A 26,731-nucleotide genomic window follows, 5' to 3' on the forward strand; every position below is an offset into this window, starting at 1 on the left:
TGCGATCACTAAAGCCAAGCAGTCGAGCCGACCATTATGTGCTCTGTACTCTAGGATGATCAATGCAGCCGCAGCAGCATGACTTGGGCCTCCTGGAAAGCCTGGTGTGGGTGGAATGACCAAGGGCTCACTACCCCAGTAGCCAAACACTCTTCCTGAGCCAGCGCTGTCAGCACAAGCAGATAACACACTAATGGCTGTGTGCCACTTGCCTTCACCGTGGACTGGGCTCTTCTGGTGCTTGGTGTTTTCCAGCAATGGGTCCAAAGTCATCTTCCGCAGACCTGATTTCTACACATTGGTCTTGGACAACTGCCAGCAGTCTATAATTGTGACAAAGGGCAGAGTCTCACTGTACCCAAACCAGAAAAGGAGAGCAGATCTAGTGACAGTGATCAGGGTCAGCCAACAGTCCAGTGGTTGTGGAACATGTCCACAGTGAAGAGGCAAGCCAAACAAGGTGGTTAAAACATCAGGACCCTGAAAGGCAAGGCACACAGCCCAAGACATGGCTGCAGCCTGGATGAGGCGGTGACCAAGGCCAAGGGCCTGAACCTAAAGACAGCTCCTGAGCAAAGGGGGAACCCCAACAAGGCTTCTCACAGCCCTCTCCATGACAGCCTTATTGAAGAGCTGATCTTGAGCACCAGCTGGGGTATTCAGGGCCCTGACACCTCCTATCCTACAAATCCCCATTGTTCCTCCAGAGACAGCAGCAGTAGACAGTAAGATGTTGACACCCTTATTTCCTATTCACAAGCTTCTAAACATCACTTTTTAAAAACACCTGCATCTATTTTCCCAACTGTGGTGCTTTGGCAAAGCTACAAATAATCCAGACAATAAAGCTGTCTGCAGTTCAGGAGGGGGAGGAAGAAGAGGAGCAAGCTTCCACCTCTTGCCAGACCAGACTTTTTAATTCTGCAAACTTTACATACTCCTTGTAATCCAGGTATAGAAAGTGTATTAGAATTAATTTTAAAAGCAAGATTGCAATTTTTATTTTCAAGTAATTCCTGATAGTCTGCTCTACAAAAATCCCCATCCTTTTTCCCCACTCACCCCAAATAAGATTAAGACCATATAGAGTATTTTACCCTCCAATGTAAGGGTAAAATAAAATACAATACACAATCTCAAACTTTTCCTTTAAACACTGTATGAAATTTGTCCTAAAGCAGATTTAATTTTTAGTGGGGAAGCCTTTCTGTAAGCTAAAATTCTAGCACTTACAGCTGCAAAGAAAAGCACTTCTACTAGAAAATTCAACCCATGCTTCAACAGATGATGTAAGAGGACAACTGTAAAAGCTGCATGGATTAGAACAAACAGTAAACCTACGTCATTAGGCTTTAGAGCTATCAGCTCACTTTAGCTCCTATTCATTTTGAATATATAGTTCTGTTAGGATTCATTTTGGGCCCAAATCAGTACTGGTTAAATTGGAGCAGCTTGTGAGACGAGGTGCATACAAAAGAATTAACTTGGATGGATGGATGGATGAGATGCATTCTCTTCCCTGCCTCCCCTCACCTCTGAAGAGACTCCTCTGGGCTATAATACCAGACACCCATCTAACTGCCTACCATCTGAAAAATGCAAAATAATCCCCCCAGATCTTCCTTAATTGCTTACAAGAAAGTTGACTCTTTTCATTAATAAAAAACAAAACAACAAGAAACACAAACCTAACGACACAACCCTTAACCTCAACCTTATTAGCATATTATCCTGTGCACCAAAAATTTAGTATTTACAAAAGTAAATTTCAGAAGTTTCTTAAAATGCACTTCCACAATTGCTTCCACAATTACGTATTTGATTTGGACAACAACAGGGATAAAAGAATCACTGACGTGAACCCTTTTATCATATTAAGACAAAGGATTATTGCGGTTCATCGTTATTATACTTCATAGCTCTACCTCCAACCTTTGTTTTTCTCTAAAATTCACTTGTGCCTTTAAAAGATGGGGCTTCTACCCTTCCAAAACGAAGCACAAATCAGGAAATTAAGGTGATTTGCACAGACGGAAGAGTGAAGGCCTGTCTACAGTTCAGGCAGTCGCATTTATATTCCCTTGACAACAAGCAAAGCCCTTATTCTAACTCAAGGGAATTTTACCACATTTCCCCCCCCACTCACAGACCAAAATTAGAGTCTTCTAGAATACATCTAGTCTCACTTCAGACAAAGAAGGGTAAGGCTCTTGTAGAGATAAAGAGAAATCATGATCTCTTCATATATGAAGACAACTGCTGCTGCTCAGAGGAGCAGGCTTCTGAGCATTTTGTTTATTTCAAAAAATAAATAAATAAATAAAATCACCAAACTTCCAAAGCAAAATATTTATAGTGATGGGAATATTCATTAAAAAAAAAAAAATATCTTTTCAGTACTAACAGCTAGCCTATGCCAGGGAAAGCCGAGAAGGAAAAGGTAATCAAGAACAGTATCAGCTGTGTTTCTTGCATATAAGTGCCATTGTTCAAGCTGTGCTGATCCCATCTAATAAATGCTCTGCTTTCCTAAAAAGTTCTAAAACAAAGCCAGCTTGAGGAAGACATTAAAAAAAATAAATGCTTTGATTGGTTACGAAGGTTGTTTATGGGCACGTAAAAACACAAAGAAACACAGAGTGATGCAAAATTCTGCTAACCGCAAGAATACGGAGCGAGACACACACCTCAATATTATCTAAAAAAAAAGAAGTCGGGAGAAAATGCATTTTCCTAAGGGACTACGTAATGTGTAGGCTTGCAGTGCAGCAATTCCGTAGCTCCAGGAGCACACGTTTCTGTGCAGAAGGCTAGCAGCGAGGGCTGCGCAAGCTAGCAGGCAGATCAGAGCTCGCTTCGTAGCGCTGAGCCGCATCTCCTGGGCTGCAGCACGGCTCTGCGCCCCCCGAGGGGCACCGCTCCCCCTCCCCGGCCACCAGGCCCGGGGCTCCTCTCCCCGGCTCGGCTCTCCCCCTGCCCCTCGCGGCACCTTCGCATCCCTCGGCACCAAGCCGAGGGCGCAGACCCGGCGGCGGCGAACCCCTCGCGGCTCACCTCGGATGTGCAGCAGGGCCAGGGGCTGGAAGGGCCCGTTGGGACCGGCCGCGTCCACCACCACCATCCTGCCGCCGGCCCGGTTACATGTCAACATCGGGGCTGCGCCGGGGGGAGGCAGCCCGCTGCTTACGGCGAGAAACCAGCCTCCATTTTAGGTCGTTTTTATTATTTTTTTTTTATTTATAAAAAAAAAAAAAAGGCAGAAACTGAGGCGCTGTGCAGCTGGAGGGAACTGGCTGCCGGGTGATGTCAGCGGGCGGCAGCGGCCCCATTGGCTGAGGGCCGCAACTTAAAATGACACCGGGCGAGACGCGAATGGGAGGCGGCCGCGCCGGGCCCGCGCCTCAGGCACCGGGCCTGGGGGGGGCCCCTCGCAGCCCGGCTGGGCCGCCGCGCTCTGCTCTTCTTCCCCGCCCGCTAACAGGGGTTAAACGCCTGTTAAAACGGCGTATGGGGTATTTTGCCCCTCCTCCTTCCCCCCTTTTAGGGGAAAAAAGTTGAGAGTTTCTGCCAAGAACTGCCACACTGGAGGTCAGCTCCACAGTGGAAAAATACTGCGTCGAGGGCAGCGTCTCCAACGGCTTTGGCTTCCCCAAGCCATCTTGGAAGGTGGTTCCCAGGAAGATAAATGCCTTTCACTCGTTATTAGTATTTTTTTTTTTTTTTTTTTAAATATCAGACTGCACAAGCTTTCCCAAGAAGTGCTCCACAAATGGCTCCTAGTATGAGTCTGTTACAGACCAATGTCACCCAATTGTTCAGCTCCTGAATGCAATCGCTCATTGCATGCTCATTTCAATGTCTCTTTCATTCCAGAGACTGACCTATCTAAAGTCAAACCTAACACTGTCAAACTTCAATATTGCAAGATCCATGCAAGTTCAATTATTATAAGTAACTCAAAAAATATTTAAAACTGAAGTATCACATCAATAAGAACCAGAGCATGGTCACACAAAAAACATTTCACTGCACAATCCTGGTAACACAAGAAAGTACTATAAATGTTTAATTTTTTTCCTTAAATTACTTGAGGTATTTGCAACAAAACACTGTAAGCGCCATTTTCTTTATCACCGAGGATTTGAACATGTATTTTCACAAAGTGTTATTTGAAGGACTGTTTTGTCTCCTAGATACCGCACCTCTGGGAGTGATGCTCAGAGACGTAAGCAATATTGTATTTGTACCATCTCCAGATTGGTGCTTCTCCACAAATACTATTTGCACCAGTACACCACCTTTCAGTATTTAAATTACCTATCTACAACATTTTCCTATCTGATACCAGCTCAAAAGAGAAGTACATCCAAAAGAAGAGACTTTTCAGTTACATAATTTGCTTACGAAAATTTGGAACAAAAATGTTCAGGCATATGCTTACCTAGCTGCAAAAATTGTATTGCCCTATACACCAAAGGTAAGTTAGAGCTGTACTGAGCATTATTAAATTAGATGAAGGAAAAATACTAATTGGGATATATAAGAGGAATATTACCCATTTGATACACGGAGAAATCAATTGGATTTACTGACTGATGACTGGGCCTGATTTAAAGTAGTAACTCATGGATGTATCAGTTTAAGAACAATGCAAGCCTGGTCTCCTTTAGGCTCTTTCATCAATCTAGAAACAGACAATTAAAATATATATCCAGGTGCTCTTTTTTTTTTTTTTTTGAGGGGGGGGGAAAGTTGGTGATGAAGAGGTCTAGACAGAGTATCCAAGTGTTTTAAGAAGTAATTATGGAGATGGAGAGAATTAGTTTTTCTACAGTCACTGTAGTTAAGTAATCTTCCTTGATGTAGGAGGAATCTAAGTTAGACATTAAATGAAAGCCTCTCACAATAAGCATAGTGAAACACAGTAAGACTGCAAACTTTCTCTCCAATTTAAAAATGGACAAACATAATGAGTGATACAAATGCTCTTGATCCTGCTTTTGAGTACAGGAAAGTGGAATACATGAACTTCTGATACAATCTTAAACCTTTCTCTAATGCTGCAGGGATTCAGATCACTTGTCCTTCTAGTCTAGGCAAAACCAAGGGAGGTGTATTCTCAAAAGAGTCAGCTTTTGTATTTCTATATCCCTTGGGTATACCCTAGATATGAAGCTTTAATCTTATAAAACAAAGGCTACCACAGAGATATGTCGTTAACAGAACTGGATTTAAAATAAAGTCAAGACTGATCTCAAAGTGTTCTGCAAGATCTTGATGGATAAGCGAAGAAAAAAAGCTCAATATTTTCACACACAATTTTATGAGCAAATTCTGTTTTTCTTCCACATCTAAAGTACAATTAGGCTGTTCTACAATGATAAGCCTCAGTATGATGAAGCAAAAAATTGTGTTTAAAATTCCAGTTTATCTGGTAACCACATCTTTAAAAGAGCAGCTGTATCTCCTCCTCTCTACTCACATCTTTGCTTTAATGGTAGCTGCTGCTTCTGTTTGAAACTCCCTGCAAATACAGAAGTGGATATGAAGACTGCTGGTACAATGGTACACAATTTATCTACTGTACTGGAACACAACAGAATAAAAAGGGAACATTACCTTAGTTACAGTGTCATTTCCTACTTTATCCATAAGCATGGCTTGAATAGTTGAAGGCTCATTTGCAAAAATTTCTGTAACAGTTCAGTAAATCAACCCCCCTACATTGTTCTAAAGAGAGTAAGTGATAAATGTGCAGTGCTAGCAGTAGTACTGGCAGAGCACTAGATCACGTTCAAGTAAGTTTTCTCTTGTGAAATACCCATATCCTGTTCACATTTCTTCCTCTTTGCAGGACTCTTCCATCTAAGGCCAGTACTTACTAAATTATCATGAAACTTGCTCAAACAGCCACAATGGAGTATGTGCTGATGTGCTTCTTGCAGGGTGCTAGGGGAGCTGGAGAACTTCAATCTTTACAAGACCTTTTGCTCGTTATCAAAATCTGCTATCTGTTCACCAGTTATGCAGACTACACACTCTGCTCAGGAGGTTTGTATAGCTGTTCTTCGCTTCAGCCTTACAACATTTGATTTGCCACCAAAAGAAAATATCTATTTAATTTGAATTAATTTGAGCAACTTCATGGGTAAAAAAAATTGCAAAGAAAACTGAATTAGGAATTGATTTTCTAATGGGAAGGGAAAGAAGGTTAGGACAAATAGAACACCGTTAATGATTATCAATAGGAGGAAGAGGTTATTTGAACAAATTTATGGAGACACTTTCATTGCAAAAAGAATCAAAAAAACATTAATTCTAAAAATGGCAGCTGAAGTTAACAAATTAATGAAAAAATATATTGACAGCATAGCAAAAATGTAGCTATTACACATTTCCTCTGAACCTGCTTCTCACTCCAAACTTCCTGACAATAGGAATGAAGAAAAATCCTATCAAGTTCTCAGGATTTAATTGTTACATTTAGGATCCAGCAGGACAGCTGGTGAATTCTCTTTATACCGAGAGGCTATGTGGCATTTCCTTCAAAACAAACAGTCCATTTAGGTTGTGATGTAAAAACAAACAGAAAATACCAGAAAAAAAAAAACAAAGTCACCTGTGCAAAGCTTGCCTTTATTTCTGTTCTGAACTAGTTACTGTTTTAACTACTAGTGACATAACCAACAACACAAAAGACAAAAATTCACCTGATTTTAGTTATTTCCATCAAAACACCTTAAACAAAGCTGTTTACCACTCAGAATAAGTGAGGAGTCTGAACTTTTATAATGAGGAGAGGGAAACGTTATTTAGCCTGAACTCCAAGGTAACTGAAGGCATAACTCCATGAATATTGAAGTTGCAATTCCTCAGCAACCTAAGCCAGTCTAGTTGCAGACAGCTTCAATCCTCTTCCCACATGCCCTTCCACTTCAGTCCCACAGTTGTGAAGGCTGAGTCCACTAACCCAACAGAAAGCCACTTACATTACTGTCAGGTTGCTTTTCTGTTAGGTTAGACTTCCACAGGAGTCTAAACTGAACTAAGTCTTCCAGAGCTGCTGCTGCAACCCTGCCTCTCCTGAGGCACATGCGCCTAACTGTCTGCAGCCCTGTACCTTTGTGCTCGTGCAGCTGCATGGTTGAACCAGATTAGGAAACAGAGCAGAGTTGAAATGAGAAGGAAAGAGGTTGGGATGAGCCAGGTCAGTACCATTATCTGGCTCACCAGACAGCCATGCAGAAAGGAGAATAAACACGTGGGAATAAACACGTCCAGGTTTTATTGGTAGACCCAACTTAATTCTCCCCCACACACACACTCCACCAGCAATTTTCTTCCCTTTAAACAACAACAAAAAAAATTACCACTCACAAATGACAGATATAGAAAAGCGTCTTGTTACTGCCATGAACAGTGAGTTCAGAATGTTACTCCAGGACAATAAAACTGTTTTAGGGGAGGCGAACACATTAGGTACTACACAGTCTGGAAGAGAAGCCACAGCAATAGGAAGGATACTGGACTCATACAAGGCTCTGACTAGATTCCAAAGGACAGGCAAGAGGAAATGTTCTTGTCACGGGAACAGAGGCAATGAAAACCATCTTAATACCCAGCTATCAGGAAAAAAAAAAAAAAAAAAAAAATTAAAAAAACACTTGGATAAATAAAACAAGTGTGAATTATCATTTGGCTTCCTTAAAGAGCTCCTAAGACTGAAGCATGGAGAAATACAGTACTGTACCTTTAATGTTGAAAATCTAAAAATATTTGCTTACTAGAGTACAGGAAAAAATTGATTAAAAGTGAAATTGGCAAACATCTGCCCATGGCTGAATTTGTCTCTGTCTGGATCTCCCTGTATTTGCATGGTCACTGTAGTGCACACAGACTCAGTGCCAAGTTTTACTTCAGCCAATACCGTATACTCAAAAGACTTTTTAGGAGGGAAAAAAAATACTAGATAACTGAGTTCGGAAAGCTGTACAACATGAATTCATTAGTTACCTTAAAAGAACTGTGTTTTAAAAATACAATCTAGTGCAAAAACATACTTCCCAGGGTAGATAACAGAGACACTTTTCAAGTACTGACACTATTTTAACCAAGCCTTGTATAAAACCTAATGTACCAAACTCATTCCTGTATGGGGTCTTAATTACATAGATCACGAGTCATTCTCTAGAAGCAAATGACGCTTAAAAAACACATTTAAGAGTAAAACCTTGAAAGCATGCTAGTCATTCAGCAGATGCATTTAAACGTATAAATATTGAATACAACATTTGATTAGTACAGGTCTTAAGAAATTAGAACTTCAGTGCAGTGAAAAAAAGTTTAGGTATCATTACAATGAAAACCTGTGCAACAAAAATATGTTCTTTTTGTAAACACAGGCATAATAAAAGACATTTTAAGAAATCTAAACTCTGAACATACAGGTTAAAATCCAGGATTTAAAATATGGTATTGTCTTATTTTCCATTTTTATGGATGCTATCCAGGCTTCGGTGGAAACAAGTTTGGTAGGAAAAGCTGCCAGTGACAGATGTAGAGCATTCTTCTAACACTTTCAGCTGCTGACTAATGAGTAGGTGTTTGATAGGGCAGTTGAAATGAAAAATGGCTCATTAATCCAAGCCTGTGATTTCATGTAAAGCTAGCTAAAGAAAAAAAACACTCAAGCAAAGTATTTCTCTCTCTTTATAACCCCTTTTTGGGGTGTATTTATTCACTCACAAGGTATCATATTTCTTTATCTTTAAAATGTTACAAAATAATTAATACTGGATAATTGCTAAATACTTTAATGCTTTCATAATCATTAAATATTAAAATATTTACTGATTTGACAGCATACTTTCCTGTATGAACACTAAACAACTGCCAGCTTTTGCTGTACAAGATTTCTGTGTTTACCACTCAGATTTGTTTCAATAATTCTTCCAGACATACAAAGTTACTAGATGAAGGTGGCGAAGAAAGCCTCCACAGTTCTTTCACATGATACAATACACACATTCACTGACAACTAAACACACTGATGTAGGACCTTCTGTAGTACTTTCCTTTACAGGCTTTTTGTTTCAGTAAATTCAATAGAAAATTAGGCTGCCAAAAATACTATAATAGCACGAACATAGCCAGGACCAGAAGAATAGCACTTAGCATACCGAGTTAGCCCAATGTAGTTCATGTACAACAGAGAAAAGCATCATCTGTTTCACAGAACTGTATTCATCGATGTTTTGCATGAGAATGAATTTGTTTGGCCTCACTGTTTTGCCTTTTACATGCATTACGTCTCAGGGCAAATTATCTTTTATAGTAGCATTATCTTGTTAAATCTACCACCTCACTTTGCATAACATACTTTTAGCTAAACAGCGATGCTACCACCTTGCAGCTGGACAAAATTCTTTATTCACTATGAATACACACAAGAAGTGCAATTAAGCTGGAATGGCTGAAATACTGCACCTCCATTCTGGTTTACAACTGGGAGGAGGTTTTTGTGACAGAAGCAGCATTAAACATTGAGACTTCCAGTCTCAACAGCTTATAAGAAAAACACTCCTCAAAGCCTTAAAAAGGTCCTTTATCTCTATGGTTCCTATAAATTAGGTAAATTATGGATACCCAGCTTCTTCTGTATCAGAGAAATAGATGGCAGTTTTAAACAAGAAATTAACACACTGAGCATGGACTTATCCTGATGAGAGTTTGGGGAAGTTACCAACGTACGTGGCTGTATTTCCCCGTAGCACAGAGGTCAATACTTCATTTGCTTTTTAATTTACCTTGATCTCAGTTTTGCTTAGCTATCTGTTCTCTGTGTTGACAGATACACGTAGTGGTCTTCCATTTCTGACCACTTCAGAAACTCTCACTTCTTCCTTCCTCATGGGTACAACGGTTTGATCAATGAATATTAGGCCCAATTTTTATTTATTTATTTATTTATTTTAAAGTATTTCAAGTCTTAGAATCTTAAAATTCAATCACTTCTTCTGCAATCTTGATTCATCAGATTTTAATATTGTATAGAGAATGAAAACAGAGCTATCTCCTAGACATCCACTTATGACTTAAAAGCATTAGGAAAGTTTTAATAACACTTGTCTCTCTATCAGAGTCCTGTATCACAGACAGACAAGTTGAGACACTATCCTCAAGTTTTCTCCTTGCACAAAACAGGCTCAGAATTTGGCATACCTCTAGAAATCTCTGGTTGGAAAAATTAAAAAAAAATAAAGAAACCACACACTTGATGTGAAACGTGCTCAGAAAAAAATGTTGCCCTTCTGACCTGTCATGGTCATTGCTCCTCACCCTGCTTTTTTTTTTTTTTAAAAAAAAAAAAAAGTTTTGACTTATAGCCTGATTTCACCAAACCACTGAATCAGAAACACATCTTCACCAAAATGTCAAAAACAGCATTAAATCAACACACAGCACGACATTCAACAATAAATACCAAAAATCTGTTAATCATATCATGTAGTTATGCTACACCAAAGCAGCACAATGTTGCATATTCTACACTGCTCAGCACTCAAGAGTTAGTCTAAACATCCACATCTGTCAACACAGCTCATTTCTTCCTACCTTGATATATATATACATACACACACCTTTATAAGAAGATTGTATCCCCGTTTTCCAAGATCAGAAATCCAACCCCAAGAGGGAAGTAGTAATTCTGTAAACAAATTAGGATCTGCATTTGAAAATAAAAGCTGAATTGCAACTGCCATCTATTAGATTATATGAAACAATGTTCACCTTTATGTAAAAAATGAAAACAACCCCCAAACAAAACTACGACACTGGTGTCATGGGAGTCCTCTATGAGGCTATAAAGCAAATTTCCATCCAGCTTTAAAAAAAACACAGAGACATGCTACAAAAATAGCATATTTTTGATTTTTTTCCAAATTTGCATATGCATGACTAACACATACTCATGGGGAAATTCTTCAACACTTTGGAGTATCCAGGAGCACTAATTTAAAAAAAATATATATATTTTAGAAGTGACAGAGAACATCATCTTTTAATGAATACTCCTTGCAGGTTAAAGCTGGATTTGTGACACAACTGTATTCGACAGTGTACAAGATGCCCTGACTGGGGTAAAACACTTTGAATATTGTATTCACGAATTCTCTTGCAACATTCTTCTGTGTATTGTAGGATTCAAACCAAACATAATTACAAAAAAACCCTCTCACCATTTTATACAAGTTTTCTAAACACTGCACGTTTACAGTTTGCTAAAATCAGCACATCCTTACAAAAGTAACGTACAAATACAAGTATGCTCACCTGTCCATGCTGTCAAAATCCCTTGTAGCATATAAACTAAATGTACATTATGTACAAGGGAACATCTTAGAAATAATTAAGTAACAAGACTAGAATGGTGAAAAGCCTGTCCACCTGTAATGCAAGTATTTCTAAAACTATGAATTTTATGAGTACTTAATATTGTACATTTTTGAATCATTAGCCTTACAATTTACTTTTCTGTATTAATAACTTTGCACAGCAGTGCGAATATAGTAACATGTAGGTTTCCTATTAACTGTTTATGAAATGCCACATAGCTGGCAGGCCTGTTTTTTGTTATTTTTTGTTCTTTACCAATTACTCAGCAAGTCCATCAGAGCAGCACCTCGATGATGCAGTCCTGCAGATGTTAACAGTGGCACACTACTCATTTAGCAAGGGCCAAATATGATCTCAGTAAAATCAGAGAAGAAAAACACTTTAATTGTAAAAATATGCTTGCAAAAAGCTTTGAGTAGAAAATTCAGACAAGATTAAGTCTGATCATCTCCTAATAATTTAGATAGTAAGCTAAGCCTTACAAACATTCATCTGAGAATATTTTCCTAAAGAAAACACTTGGGAGGAAAAACGCTGGATTTGGAAGTAAATTCAATTACATGTACTTCAAGCCAAAGGTGTAAAACAAACAACAAAAACAACAACAACAAAAAAACATAGAGTAAAAAGTTATCTTTCCCTTCCCTCAGCATTAAGCCAGATTACTGTTTAAGAGTTTACAAAGACATCTGAATACTGGTCTTTGGATACTAAAAATTCCCTGTAAGAACTGAAGTGAAAATGTGTTATTGCAGACACTGAACATGTAAGCAACAAGTATGCGATTTATAACATCTCTAGATTCTATTCAAAAGTTTCTTTAATGTCAATTATTGTTTCCTCTCAAAACTAGATTAATATAGCTAGTTTTTATAGTATAAAAACTAGATTAATATAGGTGATTAGCACATATGTATCACACACAAGCTCTAGAGCTTTATCTAGTATAATGTAATAGGGTGTCAGAAGTTCATAGAGGTAACCTACATTACAGAGCTGAAGCGAAGATGACCCACTGACCCATCAACTTCACCAGATATAAGCACTGTAAATGCCAGCACATGGCAAACTAAATCACAGACACCATAGAATTATTTGGCAATTAACCACGAGGAAATTATCCATAGCATAACAACGAATTCCAGTCCCTTCCTTCAAGTTTAAAGGGGCACTTGCAAAGAACACAAACTACTTCAGTGTCAGTGGTCAGATACGTGTAAATATTGTTTTATACATTTATTAAACATTCATACTGAACACTTAGACTGTTTGTCTCTCTCAGAGAACATTCTATATTTGTTAACTTCAATACATCCTGAATTACAGAAAGCTGTTTTGTTAAGAGAGCTAAAATAATGGAACCGGTAAGTTTCTGAAAGCTGAAACACCCTTAATTATTTATACTTGATATAACCAAAGCATTAATCAGGAAGTTTTCAAATCATAACACCACAAAAACATCTTTAGACCAACAAATATATATATTTTTTCCAATGAATAGCTAAAAGCAAAGTCAACTTTCTGTAACATGTACCTATACTGCAAATCTTAGCTAATAAGGAAAAACAAATGAGCTTGAAGTAATGTAACACCAGGTCATTGGCACAGTTTTTCCATTTTGGTGAAAATTGGCAAGATCTTCTCACAACATTTGACCCTTAGATCCCAGTCCTGGGGGCAGCTCATCAGGGGTACTTCTGGGGTATCAGGCATACAAGCTGCCAGTTCTACCTGAACCCAGTCAGGCTGTGTTGCACTGTGCTGCAGAGAGCTTTGATAGCTTGCAACTCTGCTAATACATAGATCCCTGTGCTCTGCAATGCAATAGCATCATACTCTACTCAGAATTCCTATGTTTATCTCTATTCTTAGAGCCTCTTAACTCACAATTTATTTCCTATTCTTTTTGCGTTATCGAAGCTATCCAGCTCCTCCATTTCCTGAATAAACCGAGGTTCACAATGTTAATCGTGATCTGCTCCAATGAATACAAATCACGCTGCACTAATAGCAGTTAGCAGGGCAAGCAGGCTGGTATTTCCAGAAGCACTTTCACGCAACACCCAACACAAAGTTAGCAGCACAACTGAAGCCCAAGAATTGAGACTATTTCAGATTAACAGGCAAAGTGTTTCCCACATAAGAAATGTTGACTAAAAGCCATTTTGGCACAGAAGAAAGTGGCTACCTCTGGGATACCACAGGCCATTTAGAGCCTACCACTTACCGGCTTTCACAAGCCTAACATAGAATTTTGAATCCGTGAAGATGGCTCCATACCCAGTGTTTAAAATACATCTTGCATGTAGTGTCTCACACCACACAGTACTCAACTCACCAGCCATGACAATGTACATCTTTTGGCCTACTACACATGAAAAAAAAGGTTTCCCGGTTTCTGTAGCCACAGGAATAGAGCTACTCCTTAGGAATAACTAGAATTTGAAAGCTGGTTAAACACAGCTAAGCCAAAACAATGCTACATTCTTCCCAGCTCATCACTCAAGTCAAACCCACCTTAATCCTCTCAGTCTCTTTAAATTACAGCCTGCCAGCCTGCTTTAACTCCCATCCAGACACAAGCATTAAACACAGAGCTGTCCAAAAAGAAACTTTAGGAATCCCAGTCATGAATGAGTACATGTAGTGGGAACAGCAATTATACAGGCACCTGCTGTGATCCAAGAGACCGGACACAGCTTTATTAGTAAAGGTAGTAATTATTATCTATCACTAAATCAGTAATTGCACTAGTGTTTCATAACAAAGTTTGACTCTCGACAGCCTGGGGACACACACGCAGCATCATGAGACATCCACCAGAGATAAGCTCTTTTCTTTCCTTTCACCTGAGAGTACAGGGAAGTGATCACAGTCTGAAGGACAAATAATATTTCTATCATTTCTTGACATCTAGGTATGTTGCTTCAAAAACATTAGAACACACCTTAGTACTAATCTTAGGAACTGTCTATTACTGAATTCCAAGCAGGCAGTCTTCTGCCATACATTTATTAGTTTAAACTGCAACAGAGCCAAGGTGGAAACAAATCTAAAACTCCACTACCAAATCTCCCTGGTTCTTGGTGATAATACCAGTGATGGGACATTCCACCAAGTTCTCTCCATTCACCCTACCCTCAGTAACACGGACTACGTTACCCCTCACCCATCTGCACTCATTTTTCTTGTTCCAACTCACGACTCACTCCACTTTTAACTGAATGCTCACTTCTAGTCTCCCTGAACTGGCAGTCCCAGGCACTACCAGAAACACAATGCTTAAAAATGAACAGAATGAAGGTTCTAGAACAAGTAATGAGTATTTTTCTTTGCAGCTGAGTCTTTGTTCAAAGGGGTATGCTACTCAATAAGGCTGTACAGGTAACTTATGAAAGCATCATTTGCTCATGTCACACCCTGGATGTGACATCCACGTATGTGCAACCTACTACATTAGTTTAAGAGATGACATACTATTCATGACCTGTCACATATATTATTAATATTCTTATTTAAAAACATTTAGTAAATATAAATGCTATTTCTTAAAATAGATTAACGTCTTGAAGAATTTAAAGCCTCACATACAGACTACCATGATGAACAGACGATATTTCATATTCTTTTTGTAAAAACAGCATCTGTATGATGCGAATGTTGCAGCCTAATTTTGTCTGTGTGAAGAGCAGTACAGTTCACAGGGGCTGGGAAACTGGGTTCTTTATTTTCCATGAACAGTAATGCATGACAAGCAAGAGAGTAATGACGGGAGGAAAAAAGTCTTATCCCTTGACATTTTCACATTGCCTACAACTGTACTATTCAACATTTCAGAAATTTATTAGGGTTTCACTGCCAACTTTGAACACTGGAAAGCAATATGCATCACGCATCGAATCAGCATTAAATAAATTTTCAGGGCAAATCAATTGTTCATCCTTGATAGATCGGTACATCTACCAGACCTGGAAAATTCTGCCCTGACACTGCAGGGTACCATAAACACAATATGCTAACATGTAATAACATAACACAACATGGACAACAACTAAAACAAAGATGATAAATGCCACACTAGTGAAAGAAGAGATCAATCGTTGTCTTTTCTCCACAAACAGCCATAAATATCATTCTACATGATCACTAAGCCTTAAAACTGGAAAATAAAAAATCTTGATTTCACCAAAAAGACATGACTTCACTTAACTCTGGAGTTAAGTCTAACTCTATGCTCTGGAGAATCAAACCAATGAACAGTAACAGACGAGATCTTCTCTCAATGCTAAGAGCTATCTTAGTACAAGCAAACAAAGTAGGGCTTGAGAATGCCACGCTAAGGACAGATGACTAATGTTTTGCAAAAAGCCCAAATATTCTGCTTTTATGCAAGATGATTGAATTTACTTTCACATAAACCTTCCTGGGTTAAAAAGACTTGGATATTTCCTATATTGACTGCCAAGAAGACAACAGACTGGATGTCCTCATATAAGGAACGAAATGAAAAAAGACCGTGTGTTTGCATATGCAAGTGTGTGCAAGTTTGCATATGTTAATATTTAATATATAACATATGTTTTTCAGATAAAAGAAGTATGATAGTTGAGATGCTTCTCTGTCTCATGCTCAAGATCCCCCACAAGAGTCATTCAAATTTAGAAAGACATACCTTTTAAAGCTGGCAGTTTTTGAAGCTCCCTGTTATTGCTAACATTAAACCTTGAAGAACTCTGCCGCTTTTCCTTTTTCAGTACTGTCTGTGGTGCTGGTACTTTGATTTTAGATAGCTGTGCTGGGGGAGGAGCGCTGTTCGATTTTTTGTTTGACACCTGTTTGAAAAGAAATGAAAAAAGTTAATTGTAGTTGAACTTACAGAGAACCCTCTAAGACTATTTTTTTTTTTTTTTTGTTACAGGAATTAAGTTAAGCAAAATAACCTTTTAATCAAGATGTTCTATTCATCATCCTCTGAGTATATAGTTATTTATTCTTTTGTTCACTCTTTTCGATGAGTATTTCCATCTATATGAGTGTTACGGTACAGAAATAGATCATCCTGTTACATGCACTAACTAGCCCATCTATTCAAAGTTACCCACCAACCAAATAGAAGTTTGCCAACAATGCAGTTCCTCAGCTATTCCCACCATTTGCATGTGAAGCCCAAATCTTCAACGTATTTGTCTATCTGACCCGAGCTTTGAAGTGATCAGGAACTTGTTTGTTTACAGCAGGTGAACCTTACACTACCTGTTTGTACTATGCCTCACTGTCAGAGTCCTGACCTTGGCTAGGGTATTCAGGCTTTGATATAATATAAAAGTTAAAGGAATGAGCTGTCTTATTGTAGCAGATTGAGCATTTCAGAAGCTGCTGAAGCTTCTTAAACGTACATGTAGCAGTTTACTGCCTATTCACAGCAGGTTGCTTTTATTGTAATATTCCTTACCAGATTGTCACTGTACTTCTGGATGAATTAAATAACAGAATCAGAAAAATGGTCCCCAGTTCACTCTATTCCCCAGACTACACTCAACAGTGCTCTCACTCAAGCTGAATAAAATGCATCATTAACAAAAGCCTGTCAGAACTTGTGATGCTGTTATTCTCTTTTTTTTTTTTTTTTGAAGTAGGAAAAGCAGGTTTAAAGTAGGCAATAGTTAACTGTTTTTAAATATGAATGATTTCACAAGGTTTTTTTTTTTTTTTTTTTTTTTTTTTTTTTACAAGACTCATAAAACATCTAGGAGTGACCTACACCAAGAATATAAAAACAGTTGAGCGGGAAATCTTACTGCAAGCATTGCAATTCTTTTTACAGGATCTGAAATTGCTGTAGAAGCTTTTCAAATTTGCAAGCTATTTTACACTGAAGCATACATCTGAAAATATACCTTGACACTTTTCTCTTACAGGAAGAGACCATTGCCTCCTTTTCAGTAAGTGCCCATATGATAAGAAATAGGAAAAAGAAATTGGATGGAAATGGGATTCAGGATGGAAATCAGGATGTAATGCTACTATTTCTGCAGTTGAATGGATTTAATTAGAGTTTTGTTACATATAATAGATATGAAAGCAAAAGTTCATTCCTGCATGAGCTAACACCAAAAACATTTTCATAGAGATACAGCTAAAAGAACAGAAATGACTTTTCTTCGTGTTCTAAAGAGGATTTCCAGAATAGCTTATTCAATTAGCAATTTCCATATGGCCTGTGAGTGTACACATTCAGTGCACAAGAAAATGTTACCCTACATAACCATTTAGAGCCTCTAAAGGTAGATAAATTTAAGACAGTCATTTTATGCAAAGCTTGTTCTAGCAGCAAATGCTCTAACTGGCAGAGAAGTGTACATACTTCAAGAATAGATTAACAATTCTATTTAATTATACACACAGTACTTAATGTACTGAAAATATGACTGAAAGCAACAGTTAGATTTCATTAAACACATTTAAGATTCCCATTCTGCAAATTTACCATTAAAAGAGCAAAAATGCTTACAGCCTTACAGAACAAATAAAGGAAGAGACAATACATTGATCCCTACACATTTTAAGTTACCAAAAATATACTAAATTTTCAGTAAAAGTAGCATGCAATGGAGAGTTAAAAGCATTTACATCCAAGTGATGTCTGTTACTTTGCATTTTTGAGTATTTCTCTTTTTAATCTCAAACACAACGCTTAAACTTTTTGCTGAAATACAAGTGATCTGTGAGGTAGGTTCTACCCATTAACTCGGTTAAAAAACAAACCAAAATTGTGAAGCAACTAAGCAGAAAGAAACATAGCACTACAAAATTAGGAAACAATGATTTATCATGTGAGAAAAACTGATTTTGGTGTATTATAAACACTAATAGTGGATAAGTTCCTATACTTTCAATATGGTGCTGGAGCTTGGTGTTGTTTTTCTGAACTGGCTGTCTTCCACTACCACCTGTTTTTTGTTCATTACTTGAAACAGGAAAAGTCACCTTCCTGTTTCCTCTCTTCCCAAACAAATTCTCAATTTGGAATTAGCAAGTGCTCGTGTGCCTGCACACATGCACATACTCTGGTATGCCAAGGTAACACACACCTCGGGGAAACAAGTACTCTGAATTGCAGATACAATCTAAAATTAGCCGAAAGTCGTTATTTAAGAGGATTGGTAACCCTTCTAAATAGAAACGTTGAAAGAAAGCATTTTTTGTTCCTATGGCAACTTCCCACCTAACAGTGACAACTCAGCACAACTCTAGCCCTGAATCCCTGGCCAGTTCATCCAGGAGCTGCCCTTTCTGCCACCAGCCCCAACCATCCCTGATTTCAGTCACAGTCCGGTCACCTGGCCAGCATGTCCCAGAGAGCTGCCAAAACAGCTTACAGCTCTTGGTTCTTGAACACCACACTGCACAGCTGTAGCTGACAACTTCTGTGAGTGGCATGATGATGCTGTCAGGACAGACCTGGTCCCCAGAAATGGCACGTAGCCAGAGAGAAGGGCACCTGAAGAAGTTAAGTCAGCTTAAACAATCTTAGACACAGCATCTTTGATCATCTTGTACTTGAAAAGCTGCAGTCTAACGAGAAAAACTCAGACTAACAGCTGTGTATTCATTTACTAAAGACTTCAGTCTTTAGGTAACATGCTTCACTTTTTTTTTTTTTTTTTTTTTTTACAAAGATACAACCCTTGTAAGCTCAGAGTGAAGAGCCAAGTTCTGATAAACTACTTTAGAAAACCACTGTTCCTGAGACAAACTGATTGACATCATGCTACATCACAGAACTCAGCTTATTTGACAGCAGAATGGTCAAACTACTGATACGCTTTTATCAGTTCTCTTCCAGTGACTAGAATAGGAAATACCTATTCTTACCCTTGTTCTGACAAACAGCTCCTCCTACCCAAACGTTTAGATAGTCATAGACACATTCAGTTCTAGAAGTGGCTGAAAAAATTAAAAACGTGTACAAAATACTCCAAAAATATCAGACTGTGGATGCTGCTTTAATCAAAAACAACCTCCAGACTTTCTGATGAATTTAGTTTTTAGTTTTTACCTATTCTGATGAACATTAAGGCTACCAGGATCAGCGTGATTCTGACTTTTACATCCTGCTTTTAACAATTGAAAATACAGAGCTTATGTATATTTCCTTAACGTGAATCCAAGAGATGCAGATGGAAGGTGACGAGAAGGAAATTTCTTGCCAGTAATGAGAGTTCACGATAGATTGTCCTTGCATCCCTTCTTCCCTTCAGTCACAGGGTCTCAGAATGGATGAACTAAACTCTCCAAGGAGGGAGACTGCACCACCCCTTTGTGCCACTGCTCCGTCACCCACACAGCACAGAAGTGCTTCCCTGTGTTCAGACAGAGCCTCTTGTGCTCCAGTTTGTGCTTACTGGCTCTTGTCCTGACACTGGGCACCACCTGATTCCATCCTCTTTGCAGCATTTATAGCATTTATAGACATGGATGAAATCCCCCTTGAGCCTCCTCTTCTCCCTCAGCCTCCCTTCACAGCAGAGGTGCTCCAGGCCCTCCAGCACCTTGGCAGCCTCCTGTTTCACTCTGCAGTGTGCCCAGGTCCCTTGTACCAGAGGCCCAGAACTGGGCACAGCACCCCAGGTGCAGCCTGACCAGTGCTGAGCAGACAGAAGGGTCACCTCTCTTAGCCTCCTGGTGATACTTTGCCTAATGGAGCCAAGCTTGTGATGGGCAAAGACAGCAACAAGTAGAACCTACCCAGTTACAGCCAATTTTGCTCTTTAACCGATCATCATTGAACAGCTCATACAGCAACATTTACTTTGGACAGTCACCTAAGATGAGAAGAGGGAGAGTAGTGGGATTTGGAACATGTATGAGCCCTGTGTCCCATGTTAACAAGTCTCTTCATTAGACTCAAGAAGCGTTCCCTTTCTGATAGTCCCTCAAACCATCAGTATTTGACCTACCTTGATGAAGCGCAAGCAACCAGAAAAACTGTCTGACTTTTCAAAGCACACTCACTAATAACCAAATTAGACCAGAGCATACAAAGCCTTCTGGCTCCACAGAATCAAAGGGTTTCCAAGCCAAGCTTGGAATAAAGCAGTGAGCTTTCATACTTAGTTTTAAGATAAACTAGTTGGCACGTGGTAAGAATTTGAAGATGACAATAAGCACCTGGATGCATCTGCCATTCAAGATTTTTTTAAAAAAATGGATGATTTCTATACTAGTTACAAAAAGAGATAACCTCCTAAGGGCAGGACAAGAGAGATGCTGTCTCTCTGCCTGAAGATAACACTCTGCCAGGAAGCAACCTGTATGGTATTTCTTGATGAAGATCAGGCTAACTTTATCCTGCGAGTTTCTTCTCTGTCTCAAGCATCACAACTGAATTCAAGTTTAAATCAGTATGTACACCAACCCAAGATGGAAGCAGCAAGCCGCATACCAACAAGATCCCTGATGAAAATTCTGGACTACAAAAATCTGGGTAGGTGAACCTCGTATCGGTTAATAAGTTATTAAGACTCGTGAAATGCAGGTATAGGAAGTAAAAAAAAGAGCAGAATGCTTTTAATGAGAATCATTATTTTGAACCTGAGAATAGAAGAACGCTTAATGCAGAATTAATCCCTTCCTTCTTTTTATTTTGGTACAGCAAGTAGCCTCCGTGGATTTATTCTTCATTAAGATAAACAGATGCCTGATCTATAGCACCCAGAAGAGCTTGTTTCTTGCCAAGCAAGCCTCAGAAGGGGCTTTAAAAGCATTCTGGATTATATCTGAAATATACTTACACTGGAAGCGAAACACAATTTGCTAGAACTAAGCAAAGGATAGGAGAACACATAAAAGGGGCATTTACAACTTCATTTTCAAAAACATATAAGGGTCCAATATGTAATCAAAATAATTTGGCCAAGAGGTAGAGGTCCAATATATACTCAATGTAATTAAGCTGAGAGTCTAAATTCAATTTAATCTCTTGAGATGAGAACTAAAATCAAAGATAAAGGTGTCAAAATGGGTGGAAAGCAGTTAAAAAATTAAATACCATTCAGTTTTTCCACTCTGAATAACTTCAAAGCAGTGTGAAAATCTCTTAAGACTCCAATCATCTCAAACTCTGCCTCAGAGCTGTCTCTTTCGCAGCTCTTCATTTACTGCTCTGCTTTGAGGCTGGGCACATGGTCAGGCCATACCTGACATATGGCCCAGAAGCAATCAACATGGTAATTAACCCATGGCACACTTTCAAGAAGTGGGCTAGTGGTATTAAATTAGCAGTTGGGACTGAGAAGAGAGTACTGAAATCAGCCCTGTAGTCAAAGTTCCAGATGTTCAAAAATGACCATCCTACAGTCAGGTCTTGCTTGAGCTAGGAGATCTGAAATCTCCGCATGTTAATTCACCAGCCTTGAAGAAAAGCAACAACACATCTTGAAACACTTCCTAATGACTAGAGCAAAACTTCCAGGTAAAAGTTCAACATGCAGGACAATGTCAGAACAAACTTTTATTATTACGGTATTAAAGATACCGCACAACAGAGCCATTAAGACTATCTACAATAATTCACATTCATGCTGCACAGTAATGTCCAATCACTGGTAAGGAGTTTGGTGTGGACCGACCTGGTATGATCTTTATCTTCAGCACTTTCGATCTGTAGAGACATTGCAAACTATATGAAACTCAATATGGATTCTTAACCATCTAGACCCATAAGAAGGTGCACTGCTCCATTAACAAAACTGTTAAAGGAAAAGCAGAGAAAAAAAATGCTTGCTGTGTACCATTTTTGATGGCAAATAGTTCTGAGGTTTTCACTTTGTTGACGATTCTTACCACTGTTGCTGACTAGCTTCACAGCCACAGGACTGATAGACAACTTATAGTGAAGCTTCCAAAAATCCTGCTTATGGCACTGACAGCTTCAGTCAGTTTCACACAGGTTGCATTTAGGTTTCTGTTGTTTTTCCCCCAAAAGATCATTTACCAGAATGATACTTAGACTCGCCTGCTAAAACAGTATTTGCAGCTGCCTTTCTACCAAGTACAGTCATCATCGTTGACAGTTCTCTCACTGGTAGAGATGCACAGGATAGTGGTAGTCTCAGCTAACATATGTTTTTATTTGGCAAAAGCTGTATCTGAAAGCTTTGAGGATTCCTGTTATTATAATAAAAAGAATGGCTTTTCAGCTCAGTTGATAACGTTTATATATTTTAGCACACTAAGTGCACACTGAGCTACACTGTGGTACTCGTTTAGCAACTGTGATTTTGCATTTACATATAGCAGTGTTGCTGCCAGCTATTTTTGATGTATACCTATGGAGTTCCATCACAAGATGGAGTCTGTTGAACTGCAGCTGTGACTGGGAAGTTCCCCGAGAGCAGTGGAGGTCAACTGCCCTTCTTTGCTCTCAAGCAGTGCACCACAGCAGGTTTTACGGCCACAAACTATTTTAGAAGACTGGCCTACAACTTGCTGAAACTCTTCTGCCTTTCTTGCTAGCACTTACTTATAACAGAAAGCATTGCTTGTACTTCCTGTCAGGTGCTTGCACACGCAGCTCAAATTTGATCTTCTAAAGACTTGTACCAACCCAGCCTTGTTGCAATACTCTTGCCTTGCAACATATCAAACCAACCCTGATAATTGCCAAACATCTCAGCTCTGTGTACTGCAGCCTAAAGATTCTTGCACTGCAACTTGACAACATTCACAGTCACAGTTTTCGAGGAGCAAATGGAAACCAACCCTTTTTCTACTTATATTTATTTCTTTAAACTACCTTCCTCCGTGTACAAACTGACATTTGATTCTTTTCAGCCAGCGATCAGATCCGGCAGCCTGAGGTTGCAGAGGAAGTGAGCACTGGCAATCAGGTGCCCGGGCTCAGACTCGGTGCAGTCACAATGCTGTGTTTGCTGGAACACCACCATCAGCGGGCACCTGGTACTTCACAATCACGGGCAGCAAGGCAGCATTTGTTCCTTAATGCGTTTTCTATAATGAGACTTCAAAGAAACAAATGCCCTCAGAAGAGTCTATTTTGTTACCTGCAACCATCAGTTAAATAATAGGATTAAAACCAGATAAGGTCCTCAGTATTATTTCAAAACATTTATATAAATACAGAGATAAAGAATCTAAATAAATGATGGCCTGGCTTAAATTACATTAATTCTTGGTTTTCAATTTTAGTTTTTCTCTGAACTGCCTTTTACTTTCAAAAAAAAAAAAAAAAAAAATCCAACAAGAAGTACCTTTATGTCTCTTTGCTATCCTTCAAATGTGGGAACAATACACACACACTTTACATGCTTTAAGGCCCAACCCCTATAGTCTGCTGTAAATTCTAATTAAATAAAGCTACCGATGAGCTTAAGCTAGTATATACATCGCTTTACCAGTGATGTTTGTATTCCTGTGCTCCTGAATCTATTCCTAACAGTTTCTCACCTCACATGCTTGCACTGAAATTGTTTTGCTCCCCCAGACCACCCACCAATTGGTTTTTGTATTGGGTGCCATACAAGAGAGTTACAGTGCATGACAAGGTTCCCAGACCTTTTAGTGGTATAGCAGTAACCTTGGCCACTTCTAAAGAACACTTACACCAAATAATTTGATCTTTAATTTTACAGGTCTCTAGAAAAGTTTACTTTTCAGTACTTCAGACTGCTAAACTGGGCAGCGAAAAGAAACCTGCTTAAGTTATAATTGCTATAATGGCAATAATGGAGCAAACAATAATATTTGACAGTCATATTTTAAGTTTTATATTCAAGAAAGAGGCAGGGTTTTGTTTCCCAGCTTTACTATTATTGGCTCCCAAAGCCTGTTAGCAGGGGAAAAAAGCCACACTCAAAATGCCCCTACCATCCCACTTGTATAACTATAAATGTATTCCAATTTCATTTGAAGTTGAGAGAAAACAAAACAAAATTTACTATTTTTAAACATATATTTAAAGTAGATTCAAAATGTATCTGTTATTTGTTACTGTTTGTATTCTACATGGGATAGCTACATTGCTAATTCTGTTACACATACACATTATTGAACAATTGATTCCTCTCAAAATTTAAGGAACAGTACATCTTTAAAAAGAAAAGAGAAACCAATTGAAACAAAGGGTGAAAAGGATGTTTTCAATTTCCGAATTACTAACACTCATTTTCAAAGAGCATTTTGTCCCTTTTAACGAGAACAGCCTTTGCTGCTCTGTTTTCATTCAGGAGGGATCCAGAGAGCTTAAGAGCATGCTTAGGGAAAGCATAGCAGGTACTAAAACAAACTGCACACTGAAGACCTCACACATCATGTGTGAGGCAAGTAGTTGCCATCCTTGTGTAAGAACTTGAAGGCCATAGGATCATGTTTTCAGAAATGACTCATTTTAGGTAACAATACTCTTATAGCAGTATTTAGTACAAAATACTGAGCATTTATTAAATCAATTCATTTAGAAAGTATAATATAAAAACTGCATAAGCTTTGTTAAACTATTTCAGCATTCAGTATTAAGGTATATTTGCTTTGGATACAGAAGGGTATTCCAATTCCCCAAAACAAAAAGATGAGATATCAATAAAAATTGGAAATAAGAAATGAGAGAAGTTAAAAAATAAAAAAAAACAACTTGCATGTCTGCTTTAACAGTAACACATAATGCATCTTTCTAATCAGTAAATAGCACCTCATTTAATGCTAAGACTGTATTTACTTGCTACACTGAAATATTTTTCAACTGTTAGATTAACCCATTTAAAAATTCTCTACCAAAGAAAATTAGAACTGCAAGCCATGATCAAAAGTCAGTTTTTAAATTAATATATATTTTTTAAAGTAGTTGACATACCAGCTTAAAAAGAAACAAGCAAACAACAAAAAACCCAAAGCCTATAGACTTCATTTACATAGCTGATACATGACAAAAATCCATCCTCATTTTACATGCAGTTTTGGTTTAAAGCCCTATTTTTGCTGCATTAGAAGTAAAATCCCAAGCACAGTAGAAAAGCTTTGAAAAACAGGCCTAATACTGTCTGTTTATAGCTGCTCTGCGATTCCAGCTTGAAAGGTCTGGTTGTTAAAAAAAAAATATTTCATAATATGAAAACCTTTCTTCTTCCAAATCAAGGAAGACCAGTTGCCAAATATATTTTAACTGCTGCATGGGACTGACTCCTCAAAACACGGGATTTTCAGCATACGAGTCCAACTGGGACACACTGCTGAATACATGCTGAAAAAACAGCGAGGGTACAGCCAGGTTTCCTACGTGCTGTACTCATGATACAACCACAGCTTATTCGTTTGGCCCACTGAACACTGGAGGGCTGGGGGATGCTTTATCACAGGCTGCCAGGCATACCTGACTTTCATGGCTCTATGACTCGAATCCAACTGACAGCATGGTAGGAAGCTCTTACCAAAACCCTTAAAACAATTTTATATTGGAAATAAATCAATACATAACGTCAGGCATTAATTGAATAATACAGACCTGATCTATGCCAAATATCTCTGTGTAAAAGACATCTGCTTTTATGAAGAACAACAAGTACAGAAGAATCTTATTATACCTCAAATATCCTGATCCAAATGTATCCAAAAACGCTGTGCCACTGAGTAAGAGGCTGCTCATCTGACAAGAGCAAGGAAGGGAGCTTAAGAGACAGCCACCTTATACGTGACAACAAATACATACACACTGAATTACATACCAGTGTAACTTACTGTACTAAACAATTAAAACAGGATAGTCTCAGCTGATTGAAAGAATGATCTGTCACAAGAAGTTATTTCCAGAAGTCTTTTAGGATCAGTCCAACTACACATGAGCAATGGGAGAAAATTTGTTGAGAATTATTCTCCATCCAACCTCCAAACCTCATGCTCCTCTGCTGTAGTCCCCAACAGGTTGCCTAATAAACACTCTCGTGCTAAGAATTTCAAATATAACTCTAAAAACTCTGAAGTAGAAAAACCTCCTGAGAAGCTAGATACTGTGTAAGAGCCTCTATATACCATCTTTATTTTGTTGCTCAGGGTTACTAATAACTGGTACAACCTCTTAAATAACATTGCAATGAAAATCACAAACAGAAAACACGAGAAAAATAAGGAATAGTATACAGAAAATGTGGAGTCAATTGTCTAAACTACTCTTGATGCAACAGGTCATAGGAGCCTGTTAACAAAAAGTGCTGGATTTCATTGCTTGTTTATTCCTAGTTCTTGTTTTAACATCACGCTACTTCTTCACGTGATGTCTGATTGTTAAGAAATCCTCACAGAACTATGTCATTTCTATTTCTCT

At 38.5% G+C, this 26,731-nt stretch overlaps 1 protein-coding gene across 4 annotated transcripts in view; it reads right to left on the reverse strand.

Annotated features, from left to right (window-relative positions):
* PPP2R5C (protein phosphatase 2 regulatory subunit B'gamma) overlaps positions 1 to 26,731 on the reverse strand; it is an 81,169-nt gene that overhangs the window by 48,170 nt on the left and 6,268 nt on the right. For 3 of the 4 annotated variants that reach the window (XM_082761834.1, XM_082761833.1, XM_082761835.1), the window contains exon 3: positions 16,070 to 16,229. In XM_082761834.1, coding sequence (XP_082617960.1) covers positions 16,070 to 16,229 — 160 coding nt within the window. Of the gene's footprint in view, positions 1 to 3,054; positions 3,277 to 16,069; positions 16,230 to 26,731 lie in introns of those variants that run through there. The other variant, XM_082761836.1, reaches the window with a different exon arrangement.

This window comes from Aythya marila (assembly GCF_965140915.1).
Source record: "Aythya marila genome assembly, chromosome: 5".
Taxonomy (NCBI): domain Eukaryota; kingdom Metazoa; phylum Chordata; class Aves; order Anseriformes; family Anatidae; genus Aythya; species Aythya marila.